The sequence below is a fragment of the Xylaria bambusicola genome (genome assembly GCF_022495145.1).
Source record: "Xylaria bambusicola strain CBS 139988 unplaced genomic scaffold F5B22scaffold_15, whole genome shotgun sequence".
In the NCBI taxonomy this organism is placed as follows: Eukaryota; Fungi; Ascomycota; class Sordariomycetes; order Xylariales; family Xylariaceae; genus Xylaria; species Xylaria bambusicola.
This window is the reverse complement of record NW_025953568.1, coordinates 666,098-691,026: the sequence shown is the minus strand read 5'-3', so window position 1 is coordinate 691,026 and position 24,929 is coordinate 666,098. Positions and strand designations below refer to the sequence as shown.

Below are 24,929 nucleotides of genomic sequence, written 5' to 3'. Positions count from 1 at the left end.
TTTGGGCCATCTAGTCTCGTGGCTCGTGGAACAGCTCTATGATATGAGCGATCTGGATGATTACTGTCTGCCGAACGGCCTACTCACCATCGGCAGTGCTCAGCAATCCTCAGCGCGGACAATTGGGACTCCGCGTAAACGGCACGCGGTCGCAATACCTGCCGAGGAATAATTATAGAACACGATAGACATGGCGAATGACAAAATGCCTCGCTGGATTAGACGTGTAAAACAAAAAGGAAGCCCGGTCGTCCGTAGCCGAAGCGGTCTTCCGTTGCTCGTATATTGATGATGTCTGTCAAAGATTGTTAAGCGGCTCGTTTATATTCGGCTCGCCCCCTTTCTTATAGAAGGGGTTTTAATCCCGTTACTACAGGGAACTGATAGTTGTGAGTGAAGAAGTTTGAAGACTTGATACAGGCCACAAGCTTAGCCATTCCATCTCGTTATACAACGACTATGTCGGCACCTCCTCCCCCGCAGCCACCGCTGCCTACGGGAGCACGGTTGGGTTTGATTCTCTTCTTCGCATGTATCGTGCTTCTTCTTCAAGCTTTGGTATAGTCATACGGCATCATCCCCTATCTTTCCTGCCATCACCGCTAATAGTCTATCAACACAGGACACAACAATCGTATCGACCGCAATCCCGGCCATCTCGAAAGAATACGGAACAAGTAAGGATGTTGGTTGGTATGGTTCAGCGTATTTCCTGGGAATGTGTGCGTTCCAGATCTTCTGGGGACGCCTGTTCACCTTCTACGACCTCAAGACAATGTATATCGCGGCAATCGTCATATTCGAGATCGGAAGTGCCGTATGTGGTGCTGCCCCAACGTCGACTGCCTTCATCATTGGACGAGCTGTGGCAGGTCTAGGGGCTGGTGGAATCTTCTCGGGTAGTTTCCTTACCGTCGCCTTCAGTGTTCCTCTAGTGAAGCGGCCCATGTACGCCAGTTACCTGGGGACAGTATATGGTGTTGCTAGCGTTCTAGGGTAAACATTTTTACTTCCCAATCTCTGATATTCTTTGATGCGCATATGCTAATGCCTCTTGTATAGACCCCTTATCGGTGGAGCTTTCACCACGAACGTAACATGGCGATGGAGTTTCTATATCAATCTTCCTCTAGGAGGCGTCGCCATTGCTGGCTTGATACCCTTCTTCAAATCACCACAGGCAGCAGCTCGGTTGGCAAGCCTTCCACAAAAAGAGAAGTTAAAGCGAATGGATCCAGTTGGAACAGTATTATTGATCGGCTCCATTAGCTCGGTACTCCTCGCACTACAACTTGGTGGCCAAACCTATCCGTGGTCTGATGCGCGCATCATTGCTTTGTTTGTTGTCTTTGCTGTCGTCCTGGGCCTTTGGGTTGGCTGGCAATATTACCTTGGTCCAATAGCTACTATCCCGAAGAGCGTCATCGGACAGCGGAGCATGGCATTTGCGTCTTGGTACTCGTTCGCACAGGGCGGCGTGAACTTCGGGGTACTCTACTACGCGCCTGAATGGTTCCAGGCTGTTAGAGGGAGTACCCCTCTTCAAAGCGGTCTAGATATTGTCACGTTCGTGGCAGGTCAGACAGTTGTACTCCTCATCCTGGGTTACTATCTTACGAAGGGTGGTTACTCTGCGCCATTCATGATCGCAGCCGTCGCTGTGGTCGCCATTGCCACCGGTTTACTCACGACGTGGACTCCTAAATCAAGCGATGCTATGGTATTTGGCTACTTGGCGTTATATGGCGTTGGCCAGGGGCTTGGTTGGCAACAGCCTACTCTTATCGCCCAGACTATGCTTCCTGCGCCCGACATTCCAACCGGAACAGCCTTAGCGAACGTCTGCAAGCTTCTCGGTGGTACCATTTCTGTGTCAGTCGGCCAAACTCTGTTCAACTCTAAGTTTAAACAGCTTGTCACCGAACGCATCCCGTCAGTTGACCCGGATAGCTTGGCTTCTATCGGCGCTGCTGAACTGAGGGACCAACTACCACGCGAACTCATTCCTGAGGTGGCCAGCGTATATAATGACGCTTTGAAGGATGTTTGGTGGTTATTACTGGCATTAACTCTTGCCAGTCTCATTGGCGCACTTGGCGTTGAATGGAGAAACGTGACAGACAAGGTGGCAAACCAAGGACCTCCGCCAGTCCCTATGAAATCCGTTTCGAAGGAAAACCTACTATCTGCCAAGGCCTCAATTGGGGAACTACGTACTCCAATCGACGCTCATTCTTCTCGAGCCATAGTTATGGATGACTCGTACGAAGATATACAATTACCGCCACTACGACCACAATCGTGCTTCTCGCCGTGGAGGGAACACTGGGGTGCGCCCTATAACTCGACGGCGCACATGTACGACGTCAAACGCCTTGACCCAGTCAAAGAGTCTTATACCTCGAGTGCTACCCAGACCGATTATTATCACTCGACTGCTACTCAAACCGAATATTATCAGTTTGTGTAGCTTCAGGATTTGATTGTGCCCCTTTTTAGCACACGTACCAGCACGCATCAATTCATATATTATTGATGGATTGATGTAATAAGGGCGTTTTGGAGTCAATGGAATAGACCTGGGCTGGGAATCGTTTTTTTAAATACCTGATTGAGACATTCATTAAGCATCTCGTTGTAGACGGCACATTCATGGGCATCACGAAATACCTCCTGGGCGGCAAAGTCCAGATTCGGACTACTATATTTATCTTGTATGTATTGTATAAACTACTCATATAGCAGGAATGAGGATTACATTGTGGATATTGTAGAATACCGTTCAACAAAGTAGATTTGGAACCATAACGTTTTCATTCATTGAAAATACGGCAATTGAGCGCTGTATTGTGTTGTATTGTTATTTCACGAGGGATTGGTAGCAATCAGGTGCCAAGAATGCGGTTAGAGCGAGATCTAATCGCGTGATGATTGTTTACAACCATCCTTAATGTGGTACGATTATCCTTTGTCCAAGTATGGGTAGCACTACAGGTCATCAACCAAACGCTTCATTTCCCTGCGCACCCTTGATTTACTCATAATCATGTTGTTATAATTCAAAATATCCCTTCGATGTCTCTTCTTGTTGCCTATGATAACCATCCGTTGATTCCTGGTTAAATTGCGGTAGTAACATGTAATGTCGGGCTTCGCACCTCGGTACTCAGCCGAAAGGATCTTGGCATTTGAATGTGACTACCTACCCGCTGACAAACATCGTCTACCCAGCATCTTGAACAGAGAATTAAGTCTAACTCAATAAAGATCTTACTTGTCTTGGCTACAAGGATTCACTTGACCAATTTGGACAGCGTCTTGAATGAGTATTATGTCATGTGGTACTGCGTCGCCGAGGGCGATGGCCGGTGGAACCGACTTCGGGTTCCGGGTGTCATTTCCTCCAGAAGCGTACGGAAGATAAAGCCGGGTCTATCATCAAGACCAATACCTTTCTATTTTAAGGTACCACGAGACCCGGGGTTAATATTCGCGATATGGTTTCCGAAAAATTCTATAGTAGTTACCACACTATTAAAGATGGCCATCGAAGTGCATCATCTACTGCATCCCTTCCCATCACGACACGGACCTCTCACCAACCCAGCTTACTGCGCCCATACTCAAAATGCTGCGAAGAATCGTGTCTAGCCTAACCGTGGCTCTAGCCATAGGTTCCCCTTTCACACTCGGTCTACCTTCGCGCCACGATCGGTCTCATGGCCCCCGAAAGTTTGATCTCACAGTCACCTGGGAACAACATGCCCCGAATGGTTTTAGTCGTAACATGATTTTGATCAACGGACAAAGTCCCGGTCCGATGATTGAAGTTAATGAAGGGGATGATGTAGAGGTGACCGTCCATAATCAGACGCCTCACAACACAACGATGCACTTCCATGGTAAGTAAGATCCATTCACCAAGCAATGCATTTGTATTCTAACTGACTCTCCAGGCATTGAAATGGCCACATCCCCATGGTCTGATGGCGTACCAGGTGTCACACAGAGAGAGATTCTCACGGGCGGGACCTTCGTCTATAAATGGAAGGCGACTCAATACGGCGAATACTGGTATCACGCGCATCGTTTGGGGCAACTAGATGATGGTCAACTCGGCCCGCTTGTCATCCACCCTAAGAAGGACAGACCAAACCCTTTCGGCCTTATTTCTAAGAACCGGGACACGATACGTGCGATGGAAAAGGCCGCACATGACATCAAGCCATTGATGCTGGCTGACTGGAGAAATATCAACTCCATAGAGGCTTGGGACATTGAGATTGCGGCTAGCACAGAGCTACCCTGTTTCGACTCCCTACTCATCAATGGCAAGGGGAAGATCGACTGCTGGTCTGCTGAAAAGATGGCCTCGTTGCTGGGTCCGACGCAGAAGGCACTCCTTGCCATGGGAAATTTCACTAGTTTGACACCTAAAGGGTAAGTGAGCTCTCTTAGCTTCCTTCGAAGTTATGATATGGCTGTCATGGAGTAAGAGCTAATACTGGAACATAGCTGTCTCCCCAAGTCTGTCGCTGTGCTAGCGGTGGCAGCAGGATACAAAACAAATGTTTCGGCAATTCCGGATGAACTTTTCGATATTTGCTCGCCAACTGAAGGCTCTAAAGAAGTTATCGAGGTCAAGCAGACATGCGATAGGGACGAGACCTGGGTAGCTTTCGAGGTTATCGGTGCCTACACGACCATGAAGTCGACTTTCTCAATTGACGGCTTACCAATGTGGATATATGCGGTTGATGGCGAGTACATCGAGCCCCAGATGGTGCATGCAATCAGTGTCATCAACGGTGACCGGTACTCAGTTCTAGTAAAGCTCACCCAAGCTGGAGATTACACAATCCGACACGCAGCTACCTTACCCATTCAATTGATCAGTGGAGAGGCGACGCTATCATACAGGACTAAAAAGGGAGTGCCAAGCAACAATACAATCGCACCTTATGTCAATGATGCCGGCGTCGCCGTTAGCAAAGATGTGGTCTTCTTCAACCAGACACTACAGAAGCCATACCCTCCTTACCCGGTTGGTCAGAAGGCAGACCAGACGTTCATTCTGACATTGGGCAACACCGATGGTGTGGGCTACATGTGGGCTATGAATGGAACAGCGGCACCCATGTCGCTCGACTCCTCCGAACCCGTGCTATTCAAGCCGCAGCCAAACCTCGTGAACAACCTGACAGTCACGACTCAGAACAACACCTGGATCGATTTCATCTTCAAAGTCGAGACAGTGCCTCAGCCCTCGCACCCTATCCACAAGCACGGAAACAAGATGTGGCAGATCGGCTCCGGTCAGGGAGTCTTCAAATGGACGAGTGTCGAGGAAGCGATGAAGGAGATTCCACAGAACTTCAACCTGGTTGACCCGCCTCGGCGCGATGGATTTGCGACACTCGATTCGCCGAGGGGCCCTACTTGGATTGCGGTCCGTTATCATGTGACGAACCCCGGTGCATGGTTCCTTCACTGCCATATCTCCACGCATCTTCAAGGCGGTATGGCATTGGTGATTCAAGATGGTATTGATCAATTCCCCACGGTGCCTGATGAGTACCTTTCGTATGGGGCATAGTATCGGACCTTTTTCCTTTAGAGCATTACTTGTATCAACATATCTTCGAAGTATATATAGTTACATTAAATAGATTAATTGAACTCTTTCGAACTAAGATGTCTTCGTCCTGCTTGCACGTCACAGTACTCACGAACTAGTACCTAGCATCAAGTAGGGCGTAGGTGTCTTCCTGGCGGTCTGACGTTCGATATTAGGCCCCTATCCCATCACCACTTTTATCCTTACATGGCTTCAATATTCATCCGCTTAATGATGATTTAGATAGGAAAAAGAAAGAATATCGAGTATTTCGTCAAGTCTCTGATTCAATAACCAGAAGTAAGTGGAATGAAATCCTGCTTTGAAGAGTGTCTGGCATAATTAGATATTATATACTTACAAGGACGGACATCGTGCCATGCGCCATAGTCTACCCACCAACAGCAACTAATATCTTTAGGAACCATCCTTGTGGAACAGTAAATTCATTGGGAGGTATCTTGTACAATCGCAATATCAATTGCCATATAAAAAATAACTTGATGTTTCAAGAAAGATGACACAGTGACCCTCAATTCACTGAAGCTCGCTGGGTTGTCCAAACCATAGGCACCCCTCCAAACAGAACCCCTATAATAGCTGAGATATAACAATCGATATCATGTTTGAATGCTCTGTTACTCGCTAGTAATACCAGGCACATTCGCACTGATTAGGGGCTTCTCGGGCGTCGAAGCGGAAGTAATCCTTCCCCCAGTTTCCCACGCAGACGTGACAGCCGATTCTCCCGCCGGCGCACTCGCTGTTGGCCGCACGCATGGAAGTGGCGATCTCGTGCACACAAAGCCTCTTCTTGTGATGTTTGAAGATGCATGCGCCGATGATGAGGTCTTCAAACTTGGAGAACCTCAATTCACGTTTGTGGATCCAGCCGCTCTCAATTCCCTGCGATATCCAGTCCATGAAATAGGCGAGGCACTGCGGTTCGCTGTTCTTGTTGATCTTGAGCAGGCCTGGGAGGAAAGAGGTTTTGTGGATTGGGAAATGGTGGTGGCAGTGGGCACCCGGCGCTATGTGGCTAGGGGGGCGTTCACCGATACCGGCTATGTTCTCGTCGTCGTCGTCGTCCTCGTCGGTGTGATTGTTCTCATGGTCGCGACTGCTTGCAGTGCGGCGGACGCGTGACAGAGGATATTTCATTAACGCGGGGAGATGGAATGCCTTGAATGACGCGCCGTCTGAATTGGAGACAGTATCCCAGTCGACTGTCCCATTGGCCGAGACCAAGACTTTGTAGGTGCCATCGGGGAGGCCCGATACATCATGCGAAGAGCAAAGGGCGGCACAGGTCACGATGGCTATCGCACTACTGAGCTTCATTCTGGCAAGTAATATATATGAGTCAATGGTTCCACGGATTACGCCTCTCTCGTCAATGCAACTAAGTATAATAGATAAGATTGAGGAAAAGGTGCTATGAAGAAGGGAGCGAAAGTTAGAGATAGAAAGATGAGATGGCTTGGCCACTACTGGATACCTGACTGGAATAATTTAATCCAGAAAGCGTAAATGAATATATATGCAATAGAAACCTGTTCACTAATCTAGGCGTTAATGAGTAAACCAGCGATGCTACCAACAACTCTATTATCGCTTGCCTCAAGCAATCACTTAAGCACCCCTACATCTTCAACTCCGCACTGCGGTGTGGTTAGTCTGCGCTCGAAGCGACCTACACATTAAAATAAAAAAAGAGCCAGAAGCAAATTCCGATTCAAATGTTAGAAGCCTAGGTCCAATACCACTGTCCCCAAGGCATCACTGATGACCGAGAGCGTTAGCTGAGTGCATCTAGTCGAAACTTGTTACATGAACTTTATCTTGTTGAAGGTAGGCGATGAGCGGGACGCATCGGGGCTTTGATCCTTATAGCGCATCCTGGTTTGCTGAGAAAAAAGCTTTGTGCTTGTCACGCTACTTCCATGGCATCCTCATTTGAATGCCAACAAGAAGTGGGTTTATGATGTAACTTTCGATTTTCCTGGTTGAAAAGGTTTCATTTCTAAAATAAAGTTATAACATGTAGTACCTGGTTAGCCGCGCCGGCCCATATGAAATTCCAAGTCATAACCTTTTTACTAATCAACAGATGGATCCGAGAGCGCCGCATCTGCCAATCACCCATTGTGTGCTGATCCCACTGGGCTACCCATGTGGGTTTTGGCATTAGCATCTTGGACACAATACCATGTTATTGGGGAGATAGATGAGGATTATGGACCGATTGCCAAGTTATACAGTATCTTATCCTTAGACTGTATGACAATCATTGTAACAATCTGCAGAAGTTTGTTGATGTGCGTGGTGTGTGGTGTGTGGGATTTTCTTTGGTTCCGTGTTTCGGCGGCTCCGACCGTTTCTGTCCCTACCGGTCCCCTCCACGGACGCCCTCTGTTGAAAGAGAACCGCCCACATATTTTCGACGTTGCTCCAGATGACAGCATTTAAGAAAAAGGGGCGAGGGATAGTCCCAGCGGAAGGACTTCGCCTCGGCCCTGGCCTAGTTTAACCACAGACTACCCCATTTCAGCTTCAACACGCAAGAGCTGCAGCCCTCAGCCTGAAACCAGTATTTGGAGTAAGCCAGGAAAGGTCTTCATAGTCACCGATAAAGCGTGTACCAAGTTGTGGGATTCTCATTACTTATGCCAGAGCCCTTAGCAATGCGAGTCGAGCGCTATCGCAAAATTCTAGGTCGGCCTCACCAGTTCCAACAAGACTTGCTTTCAGCAATGTGACCCTATAACATCTTCCTTGAACCGAAGAACCGCCTACGATTTCACGTTTGCCGCTACCGTCAACACAAAGGGAAATGAAACCGTATACTATTACAGCTCAGCATGTACTCTGGAAAGAAATGCCATACAGCTTATGGTGGCCCCAGAGCATCGGTAACGTAGCCTCTCTACACTGGGTAATATCAAGTTGCTCGGTGGGGGTTCGCAGATCGTTGTTCCTATATGAAAACTTCTTATAATGCTATATACTGAAAATTCTTGAAATCTTTGCACTATTCTCATCTATGCACTGCCAATTAATTCTCGAGATTCGCTGTCTGTCGTATGATAGTACTTTTACGGAGCCACAACTGACAAGGGTTTTCTTACTGCTACTGAAGTCTCATCGTAGTTGTGGTGCCGTTTTAGTATCAATTTTTTTTTCTAGATTGAACCAGACTTCTATACATAGGTAGTACGTTTCCCGTTTCGTATTTATCTGTACTCTAGCATGTGTGAATACCCTTGTCTGCTGTAAAGCTACCTCGGAAGTGTTAGCTCGTGTTATAAATTATGCCATTGATGCATACTTGGCGCTCTACAAAGAACTAGCGGCAATAGGCGGGAATAATCTATCTAACAATGTACTTGCGTAATTGCTCTGAGGTGACCGAGGCTGTTAACAAGTTTCAGGAATGGAAGCTCTCAGTGACGGTTAGATAGGTAAGGTTGAAACTCAGTTTCACAGCATAAGTGGTATGCATTTGGACAAAAGTTTTAGAGGATATATCACACGACTCGTATGATGATGCAGTTTGTACTACATTGTCAACGGGAACAGAGTGTAGAGAACTCAGTGCTTTGTGTCTCATGCATGTACAATTTTGAAAACGGTCCCGAGAATTGATGCACTTAGAGACTAGCTGACTACTAAAATAACTTGCCCAATATTGTAAGAATAGTCCTAATTAATATGCGCTAATGCACTAAACTGTTTCTATCTATTCAACCATCTTCTTGAGCGGTCGAAGCCTGTACAGGGTAAAGCTGGGAATCTAAGGGTTGAAAATTTTTGGTAAAGAGGTTCTCGCCTCAATCAATGAGTCTTACTGTACGTTATTTGTTTGAGGTAATTTTTGCTTTGGATGGGGCTAGAATGGCGGCCAAGCCCATGTGGCAAGTTGTTCTTTCGTGGGTCAACAGGTGGTATGGACTGAGCTACATTACCAACATTATCACCTCATCCTAAGTTAAGGGTTTACTTAAGAATTGTCTCATCCACACACTGTATTACACATCATACTACAATACCGAATGTAGAACAAATGTCCGGCATTTCAAGAGTACCAGCGAGTGACTATTGACATGGGAAGTGGCTATCAAAGTACAGTCAAGTTTGGATATTTTGATGAGCAGTTCATGCACATTCTTGCAATTGCGTCTGTGCTAGTTCATAGGATGAGTTCAGCCTTGAGGTGCCAGCGAGGAACAATGTCTACTTTGTAAGTAGATGCAGAAAAGTTTTCGTCTGAGCTTACCTGAAGTGGTTTGAACTGTTGCTACCATGCAGTTATTGAGACTAATGTGGGGAACAATGTCTTGGTTAAAAGCGCCGATCGGACCTTAGCGTGATCAGATAAGATCATCAGATAATCATGGTGTTACTTCGTGGATGTCCTCGGGCGTTCACGGCTCGGCTGCTGTGGCCGACTTTCCTATTCGAGAGACTAGTCCCCTAATCTCGTCAGATCTGGAGCCAATAGCACCCTTCCATGTTCATAAGTTGACACCAGCCATTCTAGACTGCCGCTGGTAGCGAGGCAGCGTAGCAGTGCGAGTGGTTTAAAAGCTTGGGCGAAGCAAAGGACGCTGAGTGAGGTGGGGATAGATGCGCAAAACATGCGGCGATCAGTTCTACAGATTCAGCTTCCCGTCAGACGACCCAGTCTTTTGTTGTGGGGGTGGCATGCGATGCATCGGCGCGCATACGGGAGGCCGTATAGGTATATATTTGAGTAAACATTTTGTCGATCCCGCGCTGTTTTCTCCCAGCCCCTGACCTGTTCTTCTCCTTGTGTGCGTCTGCCATCCTTAACAACTACCCCCTCTCGACCCCCTGAAATCGTGACAGCGAGTAGGTCGAGGTGCTGTAGCTTGTTACTATAGCTTTGTACGATACAGACACATCTCGTTGCAGCCTCGAATTCAGCTGCCATGGCCCATTCAATCAACGGGTCATCGCCCTCAAGCCACGGCGAAGATCCGGAGAAGAACGCTGCCGCCGTCAGCGATAATGGAGCTCACGAAATCACTGACGATGCTGATCCGAGAGAGCATACGCAAGAAGGTGTGAAGCAGGTCGAGGCTATCACCACAGTATTCGACAAGAAGCTGTTGATTATCATGTTCATCTTGTGAGACTCTAATTTCCCCCTTCTCCGCACGCAGTGCTCTATGGCCTCGGCACAAGCCTGGCTTGGCGACTTGGCTCGCGCAACCCTACACCTATTGCTAACTACAATCTTTTCTGAAGGCTTTATCTTGTATCGTTCATCGACGCTCTTGCGCAATCAGTCGGTGACAGTCTTACGCCCTATGTTACGTCGTCTTTCGGCCAGCATGGTCTCCTCACCACCGCCAGCTTGATCGCGCGAATCATAGGTGGAGTTATTAGCCTCACTATTGCTAAGATTATCGACATCTGGGGCCGATGCGAAGGCTTTGTAGTTATGGTCATTATTACTATCATTGGCGAGATTTTAAAGGCAGTCTCTCATGATGTCGAGACATACGCTGCCGCCACGGTTAGTGCCTCGAAGCCTCCTATAACCCTTCTTGACGAATAAGCGGTATGACGATGACTAACTCGTGATCTGTGTACAGACACTCTATTGGGTCGGCCATATAGGCATGAATTACGTGATTACGATCATGTTAGCGGATATGACCACCTTGAAGAACCGACTCATCATCTTCGGCATTCAAGGCACTCCCGGTATTGCGACAGTGTTTGCCGGTTCCAGAATCGCGGACCTTTTCTATCACCAATCGAACTTTCGATGGGCTTTTGGTGCCTTCGCAATTCTGCTTGCCGCCTTCGCTATTCCTGTTTGTCTTGTCTTTGTATGGGCTCAGCGGAAGGCCTCAAAGCAAGGTCTAATCCAGCCACGGGACAGCGGCCGTACTGTCTGGCAGGCTGTTAAATACTACTTCGTCGAGTTTGATGGTATGTCACCCTACTCAATACCTTACTGTTTCTTTTACAACTTCTAACAGTGGAACCTCCGTTCTAGTCGTTGGAATGTTCTTGACTGTATTCGGATTTGTCCTACTCCTGTTGCCATTCAGTCTTACGGGCTACGCACCATATGGTTGGAGGACTCCATACATTATCGCCATGTTCATCGTAGGCGGTGTTCTTCTGGCAGCATTTGTGCTCTGGGAGAGATTTTTCGCTCCAGTACAGTACTTCCCGTTCAAGTACTTGAAAGATAGAACTATCTTGGCAGCATGTGGACTCTACGGAGTAATGTTTCTTTCAATTTTCTGCTGGGATGCGTAAGTCTCCTTTCACGTCAAAGTCTACACCTATCACATAGCTGACCCTAAATCCGCTAGCTATTATGGATCTTACCTTCAGGTTGTCCATGGTCTGAGTATTACCACTTCCAACTACGTATTAAACGGCCTGTCCCTTGCGTCAATGTTCATTGGCCCGTTTGTTGGACTGTAAGTTGTCCAAGTGGGATGTGACTGGCCTAGCTAACTCTATCGTTAGGTTCATCTCCAAGACTGGAGCGGTCAAGTGGGCTGCGATTATCGGCATTCCGTTTGTCGTATTAGGTACGGTTCTGTTGGTTGAATACAGAAAACCCAGTACTCCCGTAGGGCTGCTGGTTCTGTTCCAGATTCTTAATGGTCTTGGAGATGGTATCTGGACCCCTGTTGCACAGCTGGCTGTGATGGCTCAGGTGCCACATCAACAAGTCGCCGTCGGGCTGGCCTTATTCGGTCTCTTTGGCTCTATTGGTTCTGCCATCGGTAATGCCATTGCTGGCGCTCTATGGAACAACGTTTTGCCACAAAAGTTGGAAGAATTCCTCCCAGATGATGTCAAGGTTAGTCTCACTCATACCTAATATCTTCTGCAAAGAGTCTAGGAGAACATGTCGCTCAGTTCGCATGGAAAACTACACCTACATCACCTCATAATCACCTGTAACGCTAATAATGGTCGCTAACTTCAATAATCTCCATTAGAACCGAACCGCCGAGATCTTCGGCTCTATCGTCGTCCAGCAGTCATTCCCCTTCGGCACTCCCGAACGCGACGCTATCGTTGCCGCCTACGGCGATGTGCAGCGAAAATTAGTCATTGCAGGTTCCGCTTTCCTGCCACTTGCTATTGTGTTCATTTTCGTGTGGAAGAATATCAATGTGAAGAAGCTCGAGTCATCCCATGGGACTCAAGCTAAAGGCACTATATTCTAAGATAACTGCTCCTTATGAGATGGGTTCTTTATAAACCTATGATTTCGTCACTTGTCTTACACAAGCGTACTCACAATTAAGCCCTAAGATTGAGCCTGAATACCACAGATAAAAACTATAGCTATATAGAAGCATGTCTATCACTAATGTGATAGACATACCCATAATTATTATTGGAATCTTTATCACCAAGTGTATGAGATAACAGTGCTTCTCCGTCGTCAATCGTTACTATACTCTGACATTTATTGATCTCTTGTAGTGTGGATGTTGCCCACCTTATGAGTCCCTCTTATCCACCTCAGTAGAAATGCTCCGCAAGCTATACAACTACGGCTTTGGTAGAATCAATGACCATAGGTTTTGCACCAGCCGAAATGATAACTAACGTATACAACCATTCGCTATATATAGTAATTCTTGTAAGTTATGTCGTCCACTTGATCCTTCTAACACCATCACCTCTCGCGCCTAATTCCATCGTCACTAATCGCTAGATCATAACATGAAGCAGAAATATAGCACTACATCGTGGCGCTCACGACAGAAAGATGGAGTGGGGTTAGGAGCTTCGGTGATGAAACGGTGAAATGGGGATTTATTAGCTTCGCAGCCTGAACAACCCTCAATCGCACCGGTTTTCAAAAACAATATGTGTATACAAGGCGTATCGTACATACGAGCCCCGGAATCATCCTCAGACAAGCTCCTATCCCTAGCATATTGTCTTTTGCGCAACGAACCTGCCCTAGTATAGGAGTGAAATGGCATCAAGGAGCCTGTTACTACCATCTCGTTTTGCTCATGATCCGTCGCTCTATACTTAAGTACGGCAGTATACCATAACGTTAATTCAAAGGCTCCAAGCTGGGGTTTGGAAAGGTTGGCGATCTCCCGATTAGGGTGCCCGCCGATTTCTCGTCTATGATCAGGAATATGGAAATAACGAAATTGATATTAAAGCGCCTCTCCATCACTCGAGTCCATTCTAGGCATTTCTTTGTCCCTGACTTATATCGCGGGAGGCGAATTTCGCCCTCTGGCAATATGGCAGTCAGACTGTCGAGCTGGCGTTTGCCAGCATACCACATTAATGCTTCAGAGATGTTTGTTGCCTTGATACGGATTGAGTTATACTTCTTCTGCTGAGAGGATGGCATGTGCTTGTGTATTGTTTTATCTAGTCTTCGCATCATATTCTTATCGAACAGGCTCAGATGAGTGGGATTTTGCTCGGCAAATAATCCAAAGAGGCCGCACTCGCAGGCCGCTTGATGTGTCAAGCGCAGCGTTATATCTCGTATTGACAAAGAACGCTTCTGCGGTCTTTGGCATATCATCCAGGCGAGCTGTTCGAACGGTGGTGAGTAAATAGGCAAAAGGTCGCCACCAAAGTCATCGTGTTCGTATGAATTATCGTATGGGGTGAAGGCTTTATAGCCCGCTCGATTTACTAAGCATCGTAGATTGATAAGGATCGGTGTTTCCTCAGTAGACAAGACTCGATAGAGCTCTGGACCAGGGCCTCCTAAACTATCCTCGTTGATGGAGTAATAACCGTAACGCGGTACATATATCGCGGGTAATTTGATCGTATCGGTTTTCTCGTCGAACCAGATTAGCTGTTCGCAAAAGCCCCAAGGCTTCCAACCCGCGCCCAGAAGGGCTTCATTTCGAGAGGTTCGGCAGACTTGTGAGATAAGAGGGGGGTGACATCCGGCCTTCCTGAAACATAGTTGTGATTCGTCATAGACCTCGATACTGCGCCGTGGAAGGCAGAGATTCCATATCATAAGCTGAAGCTCGATAGGAAGAAGTGGAAATTTGTGAAACGAAGTGAGTGGTTTTGATTTCGAACGGCGTCCCATAATTTGAACCGGATTGAGGGGATCTTGAAATTTTCTCGCAACTCAGACTAATGAATACGTCCTATTAGCGTGTATCTTTACTTATTGATCACACCTATGATCTCTAGCCTACCCTTAGACAACGGGTTTCGTGAGATGTATAAAGAATACGCCTAAGTGCGACAGGCGCTCGTCCAGTTGGGACTCTGCAGGGGGAAATTCTGTAGTGATAAGGAGAGGAAAGAGACGAGCAAATATGGCAAAGCAAAAGGAGAAAGAAGAAGAAGCCAATCTTGAGGGGATGTCTCTGAATTTTTACTACTGCATGAATAGCAAACTTAAGTTCGAGATAAGGTACTTCAATATCACTAGACTTCTACCCGGATGCCAGTCAAATCTAACTCTGACTATTGCTGGGCAGGCTTTATCAATAAACTCTCAGCACCCAGCCGTTTACACCGCAATATTCCTCAAAAGATACAAGCAGGTAAACGTAGCAGTGAGACGTGTGGAGACAGATAATTCCATCGCGTCGTGTAATAGTTGGCATTATGAGGGGGGTATCTAGGTAATGTACAGATCCATAATGATCTTAGAAATTTTAGTGTTTCTTGAGCCATCCAAATTGGCATTCGTAGACAAACACATGGTCCCCATTGTTCCAACTTTGATACAGCTTGTAGAGTACATAGATATACAGTCAACCAGAAAGATGCCGGCAATTTCATGGCGAAGAGTAAACACACGAAACAAGGCGACCACACTCTACCCGTTGCTCGACTGTAGCTTTCCTGCCTTTGCCTCCTTCGCCTAACCGGACTGTGGCCCTGGGAGCGATTTGAAATCGATGCATTTCATTTTCACGTCCTTTTTCTGCATCGCCCCTCCCACCATCTAAAGGCCCAATGTACATAGGGGTAGCTACATTATTTCGCTTCCCAGTTCCGAGCTGATAGGATTCGTTACCTCCCCACCACAAGACATCGGCACCCCAGTTAGTATCCTGATCTGAGGTCCTGTCTGAAGCGTCGACATTTGTGACGTTATTCATCACAGCCGCAGCATGAGTACTGCCCACACTGAAGTAAGCAAGTCGGATGGGAACCACCGACTTGGTCTTTTCATCGTATTCAGAGAGTCCAGAAAAGCTCTTGATCTTTGTCGGGCCGAGGGACACGTGTGTCCACCTCGAATTGCCCAATGTGCCCCAGATACCGGAGCCGCAGGACCAAACATCGGATGTGACGTGGCCTATATCACGGATTTCTCGTTCGTCCTCGTTCGGTCGTGCAATACGAGTCGCATCGACAGTGAAGAATGAATTGGCGCCACCCGCTGCAATCGACGTGACCCGAGGCTTTTGGTGCGTACCACGATACATCTTTGAGAATGGTAGGGGGATGGGACCATCAACGAAAGGAATTTCATTTTCAGGTTCAAAACCTAGCTGCCCTGAAGAATTATCGCCAAAGACGAATACTCGTCCGTCTTTTTCAAGAGCCAGAGAATGATAGTCACCAGCGGCGATTTGAGTGATATTGAAGCCTTTGAGCGTAAGAATTTCATGTGGCTGGTCGAATGGACCCTGGGGTCGGGTGTGCCAGTTTAATCCAGGTATTCCAAGCTGTCCTTGTGATGGGAAGCTGGTTGTGCTCGAAGCGGCAGAAAACACTCTTCCCTTGGAAGTAAGGAGCAGAACATGCTCCAGGCCGCCAGCGATGCTGGTAACACGCTCGCCCCAACCCAGCCCATTAGGCTTCACCTGTCGGTAATTGACGTTGCTGGGGCTTGACCAGAAAGACCACGAGGATGAAGTCGGCTTTCCGCTAGTGCTTTGATCTGCCTGCGCAACAGGCAAAGAATATACGGAACCATCTTTCCCGAGCGCAATGATACGGTCCTTCGAGATCTCTAGACGTACAAGATCCTTGCCTTTCAACGTAGGCCTTGGAGTAGGGTTGTCTTTCGAGAAGCCCGTGCCCCATTGTACTAAGTCGCCCCGCTCAGTAATAGCGGCACCGAATTCTTTGTCTAACTTGATGTCCCGTATGAGCTGGTCGTCGAAGTAGCTGATTCGTCGAGGCGTCTTGATAACAGATTCGGTCGAGTCGGGAGCGGCCACCCTTCCCGAATTCGAGCCCCAGCAATAAACACCGGGGTGTTCCCAGCTCTTCTTCACCTGTAGATGCTGACTGCTGATTAGGTCTCTACTATCCTCCTTGGTGGCAGGCAAAGCCCGCGGCTGCTCGTACTCGATGACGGCTTCACGAATAGTGTTCTTGGGTGGCTCCTTCGTCATGGCGGGGTACATGAGCACAGCTCCTCCAGCTGCGAGGGCGACCAGCAGACCCCCCACAAATCGGCCGACACCACCACGCTTTCCGCGGCCTCCTCCAGACGAGCTGGCATATCGTGAGCATTGCAGAGTTGCGCGGACGGGGCGGCTTTGGATCGACCTCGACGCCAATGGCGCGTGGCGCAATAGGGTTCGGTATGCAGCCATCCTCGGTACGAGGGTGTCCCTGTGACGCTGATATAATTGTCGTGCGAGAAGATGGGGGCGATGGCTGAAATCTAGTACGGGCGACTTGCGATCAAGACTCCATCTCGTCGCAAGAGGGCTACTGACACGGCCGTGTGAGGTCGAAGATGTCGAGGTCGAAAGACGAGGGCCGGCGGAGGACTTTTTCGTGTCTTTGACGCCGCGGTGTCGCAATTGCTAATCGATGAGATCAGTAGTGAGATCATCAGCTCGTACCCAGGTAGCCAATTAGCGTTTCAGCATTTCTCAGAATTCTCTCTGCACTGCTTGCAGGTACCTACCTAGGTACTTAACCTAGGGAGGAAGAGAGCTGCTAATATAGCGGGGAATTCGCTGGAGCGCGGGGCATGTTATGGCGCGTGGCTTGTACCGACGGTTCTACAGGGAGGTACTGTGCTCCGTAAAATAGACACATAGCCCAACTAGCCAGAACACCAATAGCAGCCTAGGTACCTATTGTAGGTAGGTACTAACAGCTAGGGACGTTAGGTGCAGTCGGCCGCAGTAAGGAGGCTCGAGTAAAAATAGCATCACACATGTAATTCGAGGTGGCATTTCCATCCTCATCATCGAGAGCGTGATACGACCGGGACATCCCGTCTCATGCCACAACTCTAGAGTCATGTACGAAGATTCGTGGTACAGCTTGGTACCCGATCACAATGCCCACAAGACCAGCACGAATACGTCTACGTCGCAGCCTTCTGCTGGTCGTCGAAGGCGCGAGTCTCTCTTGCAACCACCAAATGTTGGTGCTCCGAAGTCGATCGATCCGCAGCACCGCTCCCTACTAATTGACTATCCGCCCGCAGGGAAACAAACAATCCGGCGACAGCGAACCTCTAGAGCGCTTATATGAAGAGCCCGAAGCTTCTATCGGTCCTCCAGAGCCGACATTGCTTCCTCGAGCCAAATCATACTCCGACTTCTACTGCATTGTCCGGGCGCAGTTAGTTAAGGATGCTGCAAAGAGGAAGAAACGGAGGAGCAAAGCAAAGGCCTTGGATTCCTTGTTGGTTGCCAAACCCGAGGACACGTTGCCGGCCCGCAGGCTCCCATTACCCCCATCGATCGATGCCGACCTGGTCGATGCCAGCCAACAGGAGTACATGTAAGGACCAGCCGCCGCCCGTTCCACGATACCCATATTGACGGACATAAGGCTCTACCGAGATCAGCTTGACATGGCAGAACGCCATCTGGGTGGACTTATTGCCGACGCGAATAGCGCACTCAACCTCTTGACATCTCTAGCTGACAACTTCCGAGCTGTTGAAGCCCAGACTTCATCCTTTCAAGCCCAATGCGACGGCCTATTATCTGAAGAGCGACGATTACAGAAGCTGGCTGATGAGGTCGGCACGGATCTTCACTACTATGCATATCTGGACGGGGTCACTCGGAGGTTGAATGCTCCTGGCGCGAGTCGCCTGGTTGATCATGAGAACTTTGGCGAGATTTTGACCAACCTAGACGCCTGTATAGAGTTCATGATGCAACATGTGAGGCGTCTATATCTTATAGCTCAATTGCAAGTATCACTTGTTGCTGACTTGTACTAGCCTGATTATCGCGATGCCGAATCATACCTAGCACGGTATCAATCACTTCTGACCAAAGCACTCCATCTTCTCGAGACGGGATTCTCTAGCCATCTTGAGCAAGTATCCTCAGAAATCTCGAGACAGATTTTAGGGACACACTCTGAAGCTGCTCGCCACGCTTTGGCGTATGGCCGCAGTGAGCAAATGCTGCTCGAGGCTGATGGGCTGATTACGAATATTCAGCGAGCAGTTCGTAGCTGTTACGACCAGTTTGGCCAGCCAATACCCAACGAGCACTTCGACACTTATTCAAACACGATAGTCAATCTCTTCTCAACATACTTAGATACGCGGGACAGAAGTTTGCGACCCATCACACAGCATGACCTGGAAGCCTTCCGAAAAGAGGCGAAAGAGATTAATGTTGAAACAGCCTGTCGTAATTTCGTTAAGCAATGCTACGAGCGTTCTTCCAATGAAGCCGGTCTTTTCCTACGGGTCTTCTCAATAGAGCCACATTTCAATCCTGATCTTCAGTCCGCATACTCAATTCTGAAGTCTCAGCAGAAGGCGCTTATCAATGCAGCTAATCTAAACCCCATTGCCACCACATTGCAACCGGTGCTTCAAGGAACTGACCTTCAGACGACATGTAATTTTTTGGGGTGGATTACAAACGAGTATTTGCTGTCAGAGTATGATGAAGAAGAGACCCAATTTTCTCTGCATTGCCATGATTTGACAGCACGACTTCTCACTGAACACCTCTGGCCGTTCGCGGACAGCTGCTTCGAAGCGGAAGTGACAAAATCGATTTCAAAAGCGCCAATACCTCAGGAAGCACTGAAGGCCATGCCGGTTAGCGACAGTGCAACAGTGTCAAACGCTTACCCTATCGTGAAACGCGCGCTTGAACTCTTATCCATGTACGATCAGGCAATGCCCAAGGAGAGAAGCGTAAGTAACACTCTTTCTCATCCTATATCAAGATTTCGGTATTGATCTCCGCGAGCAGCAAAAATCGAATCCCGTTGTTTTCCGTATCGTGACAGAAACAATCTCTGCATTGCAACGGGCTGAGGCACGCTTGAAGGCAAACAAAGCAGCCAACCCGGATCCAGACCCTGACCTGTTCATGATCAAAAACTTGCTAATCGTAAAGAATGGGCTCATGTCTCTTGAAATAGGCGACGTTAGGTCACAGCCAGCAACGATGCAATACTTCAGTCAAATCTGGGATACACTCAGTCCCCAAAATTGGATTGGAATGTTTCGAGGCATCCTGGGGGGCACACTTTCTCTTGGGCTTTGGTCGTCCGCGGCTACCGACGGGAAGTCGGCTGGAAATCTCACGCAGATGCAAGCCGACCAAGATGCAAATGAGAAGTTAGATGAGCTACTACGACAAAGCATTTATGCCTTTACTCAGCGATGGGGTACGCTCATCAATGGACCCAGGTCCGGGAAAAGAGGACAACAAAATGTCACTACCATTGAACAAGAGCTCGATATCAAGCTGTCAGGGGCGTTTGGAGAGCAGTTTGAAGTTATCGCTAAGCTGAAGGAGGCGATTTACATGAATGCCCAGGCGCAAAAAGAGGTCAAAGCGGAGCGCGGCTCGCGATAGCATAGAACCCCAAAGTGGTCGATTAAATAGATCACCTTAACTTACAGTAGAAATTCAATATCATGGCGCTATCAAGCTACTTTCGCCTGTCTTTCAGGGAATGACTTCATGTTGACCTCTAGATACTTAAGTGGGTCGAGCTTCGCCAGATTCAGCTATGTCGGGAACAATCGTGTGGTTGTCCAGGTGGTCAGCCCTTGCAGCCTTTCAATCACATCACGTAGCAGTGTTTGAGCAAACACCGATTCCGTCAAACAGTAAATTATAGATCCAATCACCGTAGCATGTCGATCAGCACCTAACTTCTTCCTGCTTTTCCCAAATACTCACAGAGCTAGCAATGGCCGAACCGAAGCCAGAGATCAACCCTAACCCCCGGCTGCAATCTTACTACGCGTCTCTCGAGTCGGTGCTCGGGTATGACCTGCTGCTAGGGGGCACGCGCCACTTCGGGTACTACGATGACCCGAAATCATATAACCCGTTCCCCATATCGCGCTCGCTGCGCCGCATGGAAGAGCAGCTGTTCCAGACGCTGCGCGTGCGCGCCTCGGCGCGCGTCCTGGACGCCGGCTGCGGCAACGGACATGTCGCGCGGTACATGGCGGGCAAGGAACTGAACGTCACGGCCATCGACGTCGTCGAGAGACACGTGCGCAAGGCGAAGAAGACGGCGCGCAAGCTCGCCGCTACGAAGAAGGCGAAGGGGTCGATCGAGGTCCGCCACATGGACTACCACCACCTCGACACCCTCGACAGCGCCGCCTTCGACGGCGTGTACACCATGGAGACCCTCGTGCACGCCACAGACCCGGCGAAAGTCCTCGCGGGATTCCTCCGCGTGCTGAAGCCCGGCGGGCGACTCGCCATGCACGAGTACGACAACGTGCTGGAGGAGGTCGAGGCGGACGCGGCCGAGAACGGCGGGGACAAGAAGACGCCGAATACCAGGCTCAGACGCGCCATGCGCCAGGTCAACGAGTGGTCCGCGATGCCGACGAACGCCGTCTCCAGCCCCGGCGCGTTCAAGCGCATGCTCGAGGACGCCGGGTTCGAGGAGGTGCAGGTGCGCGACCTATCGGATCACATCCGGCCCATGACGCGCTTCTTCTACGTCCTTGCTATCGTGCCGTTCTTGCTCATTTCGCTCCTCGGCCTCGAGAGGTATTTCATTAATACTGTTGCTGGCGTCGGCGCGTATCGCGGGTACGGCTTCTGGCGGTATGTGCAGATCGAGGCGAGGAAGCCCGGGGAGGGCGCGCTGGTGGAAGAGACGTAGCGGGAAGTTTTTGGGAGACGTATGTTTGCAAGATGGTTAGTTGAAGAGTGTACGCCTTGTGTTGGGGGCCTCGATACAATCTGGTTTTTTTCTATTTAGAGGATGGTCTCGTGGGTGGCGTTACATGTTTGTACTACCCACGATTTCAGCTTACATAGAACAGCTTCTGCGCAGGTTCATAAAAAGAATTCACTACGGAATATGCCAAAGTTATCAATAATTATTATGTGATTTGAACTTGTGGGCATCGGGATTATTGTCGTTACGGACTGCCCATTCGACCCTGCGAAGGATAAGACACAGTTGGTAACGAGATAATGGTGTTTAGAGGTTACGGTTCTCAATATTATAGTCATACCTTGCTCCATTATAGAAACAAGGAGCTATCGCAGTATTGGGTTGCAACCAGCAAAGGTATGCTAATTGCGTTTCACAAGCCAGGTCATTCTTCGTCTGTAGTTGTCCATTCGTGACCTGTTGTTTCACGATTCAACCGGAAGGAGTTATATTCAAGTGTTCCCTCAATATATGGTCCCAAGCGTAGCGTTATTCTGTTGTCTGGGTTGAGCAGTATAACAGCTCCCAAGTACCCAGCAACCGTTGCACCTTGGGAAAAAGACGGTAGCAAGTGGTTGTATATTTCCATTATGCACTGCATTACATCTAGTGCGGCCAAAAGTTTGGATTGTGCTTATTTACGTATATTGCTTTATTCAGAGGCTTCGAGGCGCCCGTACTGTGTATTTCTGGAGGAGGGGATTTAAGCTTCCTAATATATATCAGAAGTCAGCACCGGATCGATCTAAAGGAAATCTAAGTTGCGTCTGCTCTGTTACAGTACAGTACTAGATAGTGAGTGCAGAGACGTCAAGCCCTCGACTTGATAACTCGTCGTTACCTTTTGGTAGCGTAATGGCATAGGTACTGCACTCCTTATGTCGTTCCGTGACATGCTCATCAAGAAATGATAGAAAGGCAAGAGCTAATGTGGAGGAATCTTACTGGACGTAACGGTAATGTCCAAGTAAGGTTTCGATCAGTTAAGGATACTATCATCTGGAGGCTTTTCAGAAGAATTTATATTCCCTTCAGCAAGACAAAGTCCAGTATACATAATCAGCTATTGTTTTGCTTAAGGCCGATAGAGCTTAGGCAGTGATATGTTATGCATTGAGATATATGACCAGCGCTGGCAGGAGATACTAAACAAGATTCAATGATACTTTCCGTTTGGCTTAGGCGGTGGAAGAATACTTACCATTGATTGACTCGGTGGTGCCTAGGCTTTTCTGAAAGAATACCACTGCAGCTACCACATGGATAATTCTGTTTCTCCTTGGACGTCCTTCATGATAACAGGCTACCACTTCCAACATTGGCATGTAATATGGCGCCCTGGTGGGCCTTGCGATGGGATGGAAATCATCCGAGGTACTCCTTCCAACTGACACCTTAGAGCATCACAGTTACACGGTAGGTGCACGTGAAATACTTACGAGTGGTAGTACAACGTTGCGTCGCCACGGGAAAGTGAAGTATTACGGTCGTTATTTGAACGTCAAATTCATTCCGAGCACTTTCATATACGTAACATAAAGGAACTTGTCCACAGACTCATAAAGATCATCTCTTATATAGATAGGTGAACTATCTGATAGAATTGTAGGTACATGGTTCGACAACTAGCCAGCCGCGCATCCAGGTTCTCACCCCAGACCTGTCGGAGAGCCACTGTATCTAGCAGTATGGCGGCTTGCAAGGCAAGCCGTAGCTGTACGCAGTATAGATACCGATGGGACAGTCATTATAATCCTGGAAGTAAGAGAAGTACGTGTCGTTGGTTGAGGTGACTGTGTACCATTAGCTTACATTATCCCCGACGTAAAGTCTACATTGAGCACTTACCGCCAGCCACACAAGTACCCGAAGCTACAAAGCATGGGCCGACATCGATGGTATAAGCGTAGCCAGGCTCCATATGGATTGGTGGGAACGGCGGATAAGGGCCAGTTTCCGGCTGGCTGTTGAAAGTAGTCTCCGGGCCGGGACAGCTACCGGCCGAATAGCCCGTGAAGAAGAAAGTGCCTTTGCCTTTGTACGAGTACGATGAGGTCCGCAGCTGGTTCTTCTTGGGGAATAGGAATTCTAGCGTACAGTTCGCGTCGGCGCGCGACGCCGGGATGTCAAAGCTGAAGATGGTCGAGATATCGTTCGGCGTGAAGACACCGTTGTGCTTTGGTCCATAGGCCGTGTTGGGATGCTTGGCTGAGATTTGGGTGATATAGTGAGGATATTCGAACTGGCCGGCTTCGAGATAGGCGGGACACCCGGTTTTCTTGCTGTGGGACCATTCGTGATCCTTGAGCTCACGCTTGGAGATCAGTTCATATGGAGCGGCCAGTGCTGTGCCGAGGAGTGGTATGAGAGTGATGAAGCGCATGTTGAGATATGTGAAAGAGCCAAATTAGACAGAGAATGGATTGGTCACGACTGTAGATATGGATGAGATGTGAGTGTCTTTCCATGCCAGGCTCAAGATTCAAACGTTGCGGTCATTGAGCATCTTATACCATTCTATCCGTCAATCATCTAGGAAATCTTAGATGTGACGCCCTCGGAGTATCATGAATACGAACGTCCTACGGCGGCCCTACGTGGCGTGGCTATCATCCACTCCGCAGCCCATCAGCCGCCTCCAAGCGTCACTCCGAGAGAGGTCATGAGATTCAATAGTTGCAAGCAGGAAGCAAGCTAATTTGCTTGTCTCACCTACACCCGCACGAAGTCTGTGGTCCCGTCTTTCATGTTTCCTAGGGCAATTGTTCTTGGCAAGCGTACGTTGGTAGCCATTACGTCCTCGCTAGGGTTACCGCGTCTACCTGCATGGTAGTCCATATTCTATCGTACAAGGCCTTCGGAACGGTGAGTTATGACTTTCGGGACCGAAACTTGCCCTGCATGTCTTAGCTAATCATGCAACTGTATGTCGTTAGCAGAGAGCATTCTCAGCCTCACGGACATTCAATCGTATGTAGGTTTCTCAGCTAGATCTAAGTCTACTAGGCGAATAGGGAATTTTAGCCTCAGCTGAACTTCAACCCTCATCGGACTTACTCCAACTATGGCCGATCAGGGCCGTTCAGTTGGTCTTGTCTTAAAACGGTCTGTCATCAAGCTTGAGTACCCCTCAAATGCACCCCGGAGAGCACGTACTACCCATACATCTGATGTGGCTTCTTTTATT

The 24,929-nt window shown here is 48.5% G+C and overlaps 9 protein-coding genes across 9 annotated transcripts; 5 read left to right on the top strand and 4 right to left on the bottom strand.

The window, feature by feature from the left end:
* Positions 1-459: 459 nt before the first annotated feature.
* F5B22DRAFT_645573 (major facilitator superfamily domain-containing protein) lies at positions 460-2,470 on the top strand (the record flags this gene model as incomplete). Its single annotated transcript, XM_047978605.1, has 3 exons — positions 460-558; positions 623-996; positions 1,063-2,470. 3 exons carry the CDS (start codon positions 460-462, stop codon positions 2,468-2,470), a joined length of 1,881 nt encoding a protein of 626 aa, XP_047831973.1.
* A 517-nt stretch (positions 2,471-2,987) lies between these two features.
* Positions 2,988-5,693, top strand: F5B22DRAFT_602743 (multicopper oxidase). Its single transcript, XM_047974693.1, has 3 exons — positions 2,988-3,902; positions 3,957-4,440; positions 4,516-5,693. The coding sequence occupies exons 1-3, from the start codon at positions 3,629-3,631 to the stop codon at positions 5,594-5,596; spliced, it is 1,839 nt and encodes a 612-aa protein (XP_047831972.1). The 5' UTR covers positions 2,988-3,628; the 3' UTR covers positions 5,597-5,693.
* A 21-nt stretch (positions 5,694-5,714) lies between these two features.
* On the bottom strand, positions 5,715-6,905 carry F5B22DRAFT_602742 (uncharacterized protein). Its single transcript, XM_047974692.1, has one exon. It carries the CDS (start codon positions 6,776-6,778, stop codon positions 6,263-6,265), a length of 516 nt encoding a protein of 171 aa, XP_047831971.1. The 5' UTR covers positions 6,779-6,905; the 3' UTR covers positions 5,715-6,262.
* Positions 6,906-10,070: 3,165 nt separating this feature from the next.
* Positions 10,071-13,038, top strand: F5B22DRAFT_602740 (MFS general substrate transporter). The gene is made up of 7 exons (XM_047974691.1): positions 10,071-10,769; positions 10,889-11,159; positions 11,239-11,581; positions 11,649-11,913; positions 11,974-12,084; positions 12,134-12,473; positions 12,616-13,038. The coding sequence occupies exons 1-7, from the start codon at positions 10,570-10,572 to the stop codon at positions 12,844-12,846; spliced, it is 1,761 nt and encodes a 586-aa protein (XP_047831970.1). The 5' UTR covers positions 10,071-10,569; the 3' UTR covers positions 12,847-13,038.
* Positions 13,039-13,646: 608 nt separating this feature from the next.
* On the bottom strand, positions 13,647-14,714 carry F5B22DRAFT_654615 (uncharacterized protein; the record flags this gene model as incomplete). Its single annotated transcript, XM_047979818.1, has 1 exon — positions 13,647-14,714. One exon carries the CDS (start codon positions 14,712-14,714, stop codon positions 13,695-13,697), a length of 1,020 nt encoding a protein of 339 aa, XP_047831969.1. The 3' UTR covers positions 13,647-13,694.
* Positions 14,715-15,202: 488 nt separating this feature from the next.
* Positions 15,203-17,570, bottom strand: F5B22DRAFT_602739 (regulator of chromosome condensation 1/beta-lactamase-inhibitor protein II). The gene has a single exon (XM_047974690.1). It carries the CDS (start codon positions 17,194-17,196, stop codon positions 15,418-15,420), a length of 1,779 nt encoding a protein of 592 aa, XP_047831968.1. The 5' UTR covers positions 17,197-17,570; the 3' UTR covers positions 15,203-15,417.
* Positions 17,571-17,766: 196 nt separating this feature from the next.
* Positions 17,767-20,485, top strand: F5B22DRAFT_602738 (Sec34-like family protein). The gene is made up of 5 exons (XM_047974689.1): positions 17,767-17,983; positions 18,048-18,346; positions 18,398-18,737; positions 18,798-19,736; positions 19,795-20,485. Exons 1-5 carry the CDS (start codon positions 17,858-17,860, stop codon positions 20,404-20,406), a joined length of 2,316 nt encoding a protein of 771 aa, XP_047831967.1. The 5' UTR covers positions 17,767-17,857; the 3' UTR covers positions 20,407-20,485.
* Positions 20,486-20,607: 122 nt separating this feature from the next.
* On the top strand, positions 20,608-21,894 carry F5B22DRAFT_602734 (S-adenosyl-L-methionine-dependent methyltransferase). Its single transcript, XM_047974688.1, has one exon. It carries the CDS (start codon positions 20,747-20,749, stop codon positions 21,683-21,685), a length of 939 nt encoding a protein of 312 aa, XP_047831966.1. The 5' UTR covers positions 20,608-20,746; the 3' UTR covers positions 21,686-21,894.
* A 1,460-nt stretch (positions 21,895-23,354) lies between these two features.
* F5B22DRAFT_102454 (GPI anchored cell wall protein) lies at positions 23,355-24,691 on the bottom strand. The gene is made up of 2 exons (XM_047968678.1): positions 23,591-24,691; positions 23,355-23,535 (listed from the first exon to the last, which is right to left on the bottom strand). Exons 1-2 carry the CDS (start codon positions 24,123-24,125, stop codon positions 23,423-23,425), a joined length of 648 nt encoding a protein of 215 aa, XP_047831965.1. The 5' UTR covers positions 24,126-24,691; the 3' UTR covers positions 23,355-23,422.
* Positions 24,692-24,929: the final 238 nt, after the last annotated feature.